Raw genomic sequence first — 9,255 nt, 5'->3', positions numbered from 1 at the left:
CTGGAAGGATAAGGAGAGAGCAATTGTCTGTGGGCACCACCTGCAAAACCATTCCCTTTTTGGGGGTTGTCTTGCCCCTGCCTCTGCAGTACACCGGTTGTCCCTTTCATTTACTCTAGAACAGGTGACATTGATTTGATTCACAATCGCTTATGCTTCCTAACTGGACAGATTGACATCCCTGAAGTTTCACTGACTTGGTGTTGTACTGTGATGATTACGTGTTCCCTTAATTTTTCTGAGCAGTGTGGAATGTATGCACTTTCTGCAAATTGCTCTAGAAGTGACCGTCTGCTAAATAACTGAAATGTAATTGTAACATCTACTCTGTGTGGCACTGCAGCTCACCTGCCTCTCTGGCACTCCACCTCGGCGGTGTACTAACCACCTGCAGGAGAGTGATGGCAGCAACGCAGCCCGAGGACGCACCTGTTTCCAGTCACTGTTTAGTTGTGTTTATATTCTCACAGATTATTGTTTATGTTTGTGACTGTGCTGGTGGGCGTTTCTACGGTTACAAACTGAAGACATTTGAATTGTTCATTTTGTATCTTTTTGCTTTTTGCCTCTCTTTTATGCACTCATTATGCACCATCACAGTAATGAAAATGCACAAGTTTGTCCCATAGGGTGGGGACGAGCCCACTCAAGAAATACGTCTCTTTAAAAAATGGTATTCATTAATGGAATGTTCTCTAAGACACTCCAATTCCATTTGATTCAATCTTTTTTATTTTGGGTAGCCTCCTTCCTGTCCAGAATTTCAACATGAATGTTATTTGATTCTGGTGTCTTCTTTTATGGACTTTTGTATTAACCCCACATTTTTAAATCTTGTTTGCATTTCAGTGGGTCTTTGTTGTAAATCAACCTCCATGAAAGGTAATGTGGTCCAGATTGACCTTATTCCAGAGCGATGGGTGTGTCAGGGTCAGTAGGGAAGCAATGCACCCATCATGCATAGTGCCCTCTGTAGAAGCCTCTGGAGGCAGTGTTATGACCTGGGGTTGTTTCAGTTGGTTAGCTGTATGGGCCACAATATTATGTGGCAATAAAAATTAAGTCAGCTGAGTACGTGATGTACTGAATGATCAGATTATGCGAGAGTGGTTCAAGGAACATGGGGAATCATTTTCACTCATGAATTGGTCACCACGGAGACCTGACCTTAGTCTTTTGGGATGTGCTGTAGAAAACTTAACAGAGTGGTTCGACTCTCCTGCTGCAAATACAAGATCTCTGACAAAAATGAATGCAACGTTGGATGGATATAAATGTTGTGACATTGCATAATGTTGTTGAAACAATGCCCTGGTGAATGCACGCTGTAATCAAAGCTAAAGGCAGAACAAAATACTAGCGTGTGCACACATTTATTTGGCTAGGCAGTGTATAAGCACTGAAAGTTACATGTTAAAATGAAGTTAAGAATTGTACAGTAAATTAGCTAGCATAGCTGCGAGAGGTAGGGATGCAGGGGATGCTTGTTTCTCATGGTCTGGGTGCTTGTTTTCTATGGTCTGTGTGCTTGTTTCTCATGGCCTGGGTGCTTGTTTCTCTTGGTCTGGGTGCTTGTTTCTCATGTCTCTGTGCTGTCATGTACCTTTTACTGAGGAGAGGCTTCCATCTACCCACTTTATTATAAGGCCTGATTTGTGGAGAGCTGAAGAGATGGTTGTCCATTTGTTCACACGAAAACTGGAGTTCGATTTGAGTGACCATTGGGATTTTGATCAAGGCCCTTCTCTAACAATTGCTCAGCTTGACTGGGTGGCCAAAGCTAGGAAGAGTGTTGGTGGTTCCTAATTTCTTTCAATTAAGAATGATGGACACCACTGCCCATGAGGAACAGTGTGGTTTTCGTCCAGGCCGTGGAACACTGGACCAGCTCTATACCCTCTACAGGGTGATGGAGGGTTCATGGGAGTTTGCCCAACCAATCCACATGTGTTTTGTGGATTTGGAGAAGGCATTCGACTGTGTCCCTCGCGGCATCCTGTGGAGGGTGCTTCGGGAATATGGGGTCCTGGGTCCTTTGCTAAGGGCGGTCAGGTCCCTGTACGACCGAAGCAGGAGCTTGGTCCGCATTGCCGGCAGTAAGTCAGACTTGTTCCCTGTGCATGTTGGACTCCGGCAGGGCTGCCCTTTGTCACCGGTTCTGTTTGTAATTTTTATGGACAGAATTTCTAGGCACAGCCAGGGCCCGGGGGGTGTCAGGTTTGGGGACCACACGATTTCGTCTCTGCTCTTTGCGGATGATGTTGTCGTGTTGGCCCCTTCAAGAGAGGACCTTCAGCATGCACTTGGACGGTTTGCAGCCGAGTGTGAAGCGGTCGGGATGAAAATCAGTACCTCCAAATCCGAGGCCATGGTCCTCAGTCGGAAAAGGGTGGCTTGCCCACTTCAGGTTGGTGGAGAGTGCCTGCCTCAAGTGGATGAGTTTAAGTATCTAGGGGTACTGTTCACGAGTGAGGGAAGGATGGAACGGGAGATTGGCAGACGGATCGGTGCAGCTTCTGCAGAAATGCGGTCGATGTATCGGTCTGTCGTGGTGAAGAAAGAGCTGAGCCGTAAGGCGAAGCTCTCGATTTACCGGTCAATCTACGTTCCTACTCTCACCTATGGTCATGAGCTTTGGGTCATGACCGAAAGGACAAGATCCCGGATACAGGCGGCCGAAATGAGCTTTCTCCGCAGGGTGGCTGGGCGATCCCTTAGAGATAGGGTGAGAAGCTCGGTCACCCGGGAGGAGCTCAGAGTAGAGCCGCTGCTCCTCCACATCGAGAGGGGTCAGCTGAGGTGGCTTGGGCATCTATTTCGGATGCCTCCGGAACGCCTTCCTGGGAAGGTGTTCCGGTCCCGTCCCACCGGGAGGAGACCCCGGGGAAGACCTAGAACACGCTGGAGGGACTATGTGGGACCTTATACTGATAGGTGTGTGCCTTTCCAAATCATGTCCCATTAATTACATTTACTATAGGTGGACCCCAGTCAAGTTTTTAGAAACATCTCAAGAATGATCACTTGAAACACAATGCACCTGAGCTCAATTCCAAGGTTCTAAATACTTATGTAAATGTTATATTTCCTTTTTTAAATTTGCTAAACTTTCTAAAAAAATATTTTTGCTCTGCCATTATGGGGCATGGTGGGTAGATGGATAAAGAAAGAAAAATTTACTCTATTTCAGAATAAGGCTGTTACATAACAGAATGTGGAATAGATCTGTAACATAACAGAATGTGGAATAGGTCTTTAACATAACAGAATGTGGAATAGGTCTTTAACATAACAGAATGTGGAATGAGGCTGTAACATAACAGAATGTGGAATAGGTCTGTAACATAACAGAATGTGGAATAGGTCTGTGTACATAACAGAATGTGGAATAAGGCTGTAACATAGCAGAATGTGGAATAGGTCTGTTTACATAACAGAATGTGGAATAGATCTGTGTACATAACAGAATGTGGAATGAGGCTGTAACATAACAGAATGTGGAATAGGTCTGTAACATAACAGATTGTGGAATAGGTCTGTGTACATAACAGAATGTGGAATAAGGTTGTAACTTAGCAGAATGTGGAATAGGTCTGTGTACATAACAGAATGTGGAATAGGTCTGTGTACATAACAGAATTTGGAATAGGTCTGTGTACATGACAGAATGTGGAATAAGGCTGTAACAAAATATAATGTAGAATAAGGCTGTAACATAACAGAAGGTGGAATAAGGCTGTAACAGGCTGTAACACAATGCGAATAAGATGCATAAGCACTGAATCATTATCTACCAATTACAACACCAATAAGATGCATTAGCATTGAATTGCACAGGTTAATGTAAAGCAAACTATCTAGCAAACAGAAAATGGTTGTGAAATATATTAAGATGGTTTGAGACTAATTTAGTACAATGGCAATGGTATCGAATGTCTGTCTGTTGCTGTAATTCAGAACAATTATCTTGCTGTTTAAACTGATGCTGTTGTTGTTTACAGTGAGAAATCCGCCCCACTGGACTGTGAAGTCAGTCTGCTGCTCCTGAACAGAACACTGCTGTTGTGGTTATTGACAACGGTAACACCATGACAACAACCCTTCAACATTCTCTTCAGGTGGTTCCGGAACTTCATCCCAATAAAAACATACAGCAGAGGATTCAGGCAACATTGGGAGAAAGCCAGCAGTCTGGCCACATAGAAGCAGTAATCTAACACATTGCTCGTATCACAGTCAAATCCTCTAGTCCGTAGGAAGATGACCAAGTTGAAAGGCGCCCAGCCCACAAAGAACACCACCACCAGACCTAAGATCAGCCGTACAGTCCTCTGGTTCCTCCTGTCTCCACCGCTGTTCTGACGACTGACCCTAAACTTGACTCCTGCTTTGGGCCGATGCAGCCTGAACAGGATCTGGCTGTAACAGACACAGAAAACCAGTAACATCAACAGGAAGAGGACGTTCTGCTGGTAGACCCCCAGATCCCTCCAGCTGATATTTTCAACTTGACAGTGCTGAAAGTATTGAGAGTCGTTGGCTGCATCATGGTCATTATAGTAGTCTGGGCCAGGGTCTGTGGGGTCTATGGGGTTGTTGGTGTCAGCAATGACCTTACTGAAGATGGCTGCAGGTGTGGCTGCTAACAGACTTATAGTCCAGACAACCAACGAGATGACCAGGCTCAAGACGCCCTGAGAGTGGGAGGGTCCAGACACCAGGTGAGACAGCGGAAAGAACACAGCCAGGTAACGATGCAGCGTCATCACGATGAGGAAGAAGCCACTGCTGTAGTAGCCAGCATAGAACAGGAAACTGATGGCTTTACAGGTGACGTCACCGTAGCTCCAGCCAATCAGGTGGTAGGAGACCCAGAACGGCAAGCCGCAGGTGAACAGCAGCTCTGAGACAGCCAGATTCAGCATGAAAGCATTGGTCAGCGCCCTCAGACGCTCGTACCTAAGAGAGACACACAACAGTGTTTGATTTAGCAAAACAGAATATAGCACTGTCTGTCATCCGTTAACAGAGGAACTGAACAAGACATGCATTTAAACAGGTGGATGATTTAGCACAACAGAATATAGCACTGTCTGTCATCCGTTAACAGAGGAACTGAACAAGACATGCTTTTAAACAGGTGGATGATTTAGCACAACAGAATTTAGCACTGTCTGTCATCCGTTAACAGAGGAACTGAACAAGGGAACTGAACAAGACATGCATTTAAACAGGTGGATGATTTAGCACAACAGAATATAGCACTGTCTGTCATCCGTTAACAGAGGAACTGAACAAGACATGCATTTAAACAGGTGGATGATTTAGCACAACAGAATATAGCACTGTCTGTCATCCGTTAACAGAGGAACTGAACAAGACAAGCATTTAAACAGGTGGATGATTTAGCACAACAGAATATAGCACTGTCTGTCATCCGTTAACAGAGGAACTGAACAAGACATGCATTTAAACAGGTGGATGATTTAGCACAACAGAATATAGCACTGTCTGTCATCCGTTAACAGAGGAACTGAACAAGACATGCATTTAAACAGGTAGATGATTTAGCACAACAGAATATAACACTGTCTATCATCCGTTAACAGAGGAACTGAACAAGACATGCATTTAAACAGGTGGATGATTTAGCACAACAGAATATAACACTGTCTATCATCCGTTAACAGAGGAACTGAACAAGACATGCATTTAAACAGGTGGATGATTTAGCACAACAGAATATAACACTGTCTGTCATCCGTTAACAGAGAAACTGAACAAGACATGCATTTAAACAGGTGGATGATTTAGCACAACAGAATATAACACTGTCTGTCATCCGTTAACAGAGGAACTGAACAAGACATGCATTTAAACAGGTGGATGATTTAGCACAACAGAATATAGCACTGTCTGTCATCCGTTAACAGAGGAACTGAACAAGGGAACTGAACAAGACATGCATTTAAACAGGTGGATGATTTAGCACAACAGAATATAACACTGTCTGTCATCCGTTAACAGAGGAACTGAACAAGACATGCATTTAAACAGGTGGATGATTTAGCACAACAGAATATAGCACTGTCTGTCATCCGTTAACAGAGGAACTGAACAAGACAAGCATTTAAACAGGTGGATGATTTAGCACAACAGAATATAGCACTGTCTGTCATCCGTTAACAGAGGAACTGAACAAGACATGCATTTAAACAGGTGGATGATTTAGCACAACAGAATATAACACTGTCTGTCATCCGTTAACAGAGGAACTGAACAAGACATGCATTTAAACAGGTGGATGATTTAGCACAACAGAATATAGCACTGTCTGTCATCCGTTAACAGAGGAACTGAACAAGACATGCATTTGTGAGATACTGTAAATAGGATCAATTAATTACTGCATTATGAAATAGAAAGATCAGTTTGTCACCCCCCTAATAATCTACTGTAGGGAGGATTTGGATTGGTTGTGATATTTTTCGGACTGTCTGACATCACTTATTGTCAATTTGATTACTTTTTGAGAATATTTGTCTGTAGAGGAATATATGAACGGTGATCTTTAATGTTAGAGATTCATCAAAAATGTCTCACTGTCAAACTATCATACTACTACATACCTGGTCAGAACCACCAACACCAGCAGATTACCCAGAAGGCTTAGTGCAATTACCAGAGGTAAGACCACAGACATGATGATAGCCCCCGATCTCTGCACTTCTGTCTTCTCACAGAAGTGACCATCGTCGGAATAGAAATCGGTAGTTTGGTCCGAATTGATGGTTGTGTCTGAGGCTGGAAGACTGTGTTCTTCATAGTTTGTGATAGTTGGGTAGTCTGTGGTATTTAATGAGCCAAATTCCTCTCCAATGGCAGGCTGGGGAGACAACTATGAAATAAGAAGTATTCAGTCAATGAGATTATTTTAAGATAAACAAAATGGTTTAGTACTGTACATATCAGCTATTTATAAAGAAATTTGATTTAGCAAAATATAATAAATCAGTTAGTGTGATGTGTGGCCATTATTCCACAGCTAACAGCTGTTCTTAGACACAAAGCATAGTGGTATGCTTGAATACAATGCTTAGTCCTGGCATTTTGGCAATCAACAGAAACCCTTTAGATGCCTTATTGCTGTAACTAAATGGTTACCAACACAGTTTTTTATGTGATGTCACTGCGTAATGGTGACATGCAGATGTCATAATTATGTCTGAACAGCTGGCTAGGCTAGCACCAATCCAATAATATACGTATAATTGGTCATAATTGAGTGAGGGTGCTAGTCACTAATGCAACAAGATAAATACATCTGATTCACAAAAGTCATTTTTAAGTGCATGTTATATTAGAATACCTGATATAATGATATAATCAATAACCAACCTGATTGATCTCCCTAATCAGGACTGAAGAAGGAAGAGACTTTAGTAGTCTAACATATTAGACATAAAACAGGATGTCTTGTCTTACCTCCATGGCTACTTTAGCATCCCTCTCTTCTTGATATGTCTTCACTATAAACACGCTCAGCCACAGGACCTTATATAAACCCTTATGCCAAAACTTAAGCCCTGACACCCAAACGGATAGAACCAGGCTGTTTACGATCCTGGAAATAAAAATGGTTGTTTCTGGGTGCCTCCTGTTAGATAAATGATGAGACGGACTGTCTTGATTCAGGTCTCTGACGTCTCGTCTGACTGTCTCTGACGCTGGACACTTTGGGGTGGAGGATATAACGTCTTCCAAATTAAACACTATTCCCTATACACTGCATTAGTTCATAGGATGTTTCCTCTGAGGTCCCTGGTCAAAATTAGTGCACTACAATGAGAATAGTATGCCAAGTTGGACATACCTGTGAAGATCTGAAAACAAACTGTGGGTATCTGTTCCGTATAGAAACAGGCAACATTACTCCCAAATGGCAACTGTTTCCCTTTATATTACACTACTGTTGATCAGGTTCTGTGGAACTGGGAATAGGTACTGTCACCAAATTCAAAAATGAAGACATATATCTCTATATTTTGTCCAACACCTGTATCTCTGGGAATTGTTTTTGTTAACTTTTAATTATTTATTTATAATTGATGTGATAATCATGAACTGTTCCTATAAAAGAAGGAAAGAAGGAAATAATCATCTTTAGCTTCTTAACCAATTCAGTAGTAAAAACATATTTGTATCTACAACCCAGTTTCCAAGTTGGGACGCTGAGTAAAATGCCACTAAAACAGAATGCAATTATGTGCAAATCGTTTATCCCGATATTTAGAAACTATACAAGATGGACATATATTTTCCAAGAAACTATACAATGTCTCAGTGTGAACATTTGATAGGTTGTCTTTGTAATTTGTTCTATTGAATATAGGTTTTAAATAATTTGCAGATCATTGCATTCTGATTTTATTTACATTTTACGCAGCATCCCAACATTTTTGGGAACAGGATTTTAACAAAATCCCTTTTGTAAAAGGCAAGATATTTTATAAAAGAAACATTTGGGCTAGTAATTTTAGGGTCATCCCAAGCTAGGTTCTGTGATCTGGGAAATAGCATGTAATTAGTTTTATTTGCATTTAGTACCAACCTATGGTCCTGTTGGAAACCAGACAGCAGGAGTTTAACAGCTTGTTGAAGACAGGGAGCCTATAGCACTGTGTCATCTGCATAAATATAAAACATTTATTTTTGAACTCCTTTGTGGACTACAATAAATGTTGATTTAATTCCATCATTGGCCAGAGTTCTGTCACCAAGGCCATTTGGAAACTACAGGCAAGTATCCATGGCCAGGCCCAATGAAGAAGGTTTAGTGTATTGAATGCTTTCAGTAGGTTAACAAACAGAGCAAAACAGCTGAACAGCTGAGGCTTTGACAATATCATATACACCAGTGTAGTTGCTGTAATGGTGTTGTGAACAGATCTAAAGCCAGATTTCAATCTGTTTGAAATGCAATTTTCTGATAAAAAGGATCATGACATTTTATTTACTATTGCCTCCAGGTTTTTAGCAAGGAGATAATCAAGGACCACACCCCGTTTTAACCCTGCCAGTGATGTTAGAGCAACAAGGCCACATGAAGTCTTCCTCTTCCATGTTTAAAAGATAATATAACCTGTTATGACTGCATTTAGAAAATTATGAAAAGCAACAGTGTTTCTTATTTATGGCGTTGTATATTATTACACGTTTTTACCTCTCCTACAGTTCTTGTGATACATTCATTAT

General features: G+C 41.7%; 1 protein-coding gene across 1 annotated transcript; it reads right to left on the bottom strand.

Moving 5' to 3' along the window:
- Window positions 1-2,907: 2,907 nt before the first annotated feature.
- LOC105007480 (chemokine XC receptor 1) lies at window positions 2,908-7,681 on the bottom strand. Its single transcript, XM_034291580.1, has 3 exons — window positions 7,486-7,681; window positions 6,630-6,898; window positions 2,908-4,959 (listed from the first exon to the last, which is right to left on the bottom strand). Exons 1-3 carry the CDS (start codon window positions 7,489-7,491, stop codon window positions 3,996-3,998), a joined length of 1,239 nt encoding a protein of 412 aa, XP_034147471.1. The 5' UTR covers window positions 7,492-7,681; the 3' UTR covers window positions 2,908-3,995.
- Between the last annotated feature and the right edge of the window lie 1,574 nt (window positions 7,682-9,255).

The sequence above is a fragment of the Esox lucius genome, chromosome 3, assembly GCF_011004845.1.
Source record: "Esox lucius isolate fEsoLuc1 chromosome 3, fEsoLuc1.pri, whole genome shotgun sequence".
Classification (NCBI taxonomy): Eukaryota; Metazoa; Chordata; class Actinopteri; order Esociformes; family Esocidae; genus Esox; species Esox lucius.
This window is presented reverse-complemented; position numbering and strand designations above follow the sequence as displayed.

Bases quoted from the DNA above. Each gene is read 5' to 3' on its own strand.
- LOC105007480 (XM_034291580.1), bottom strand. The intron at 4,960-6,629 runs GTATGTAGTAGT...TGTCTCTCTTAG, and splicing joins GTGTTGGTGGTTCTGACCAG to GTACGAGCGTCTGAGGGCGC.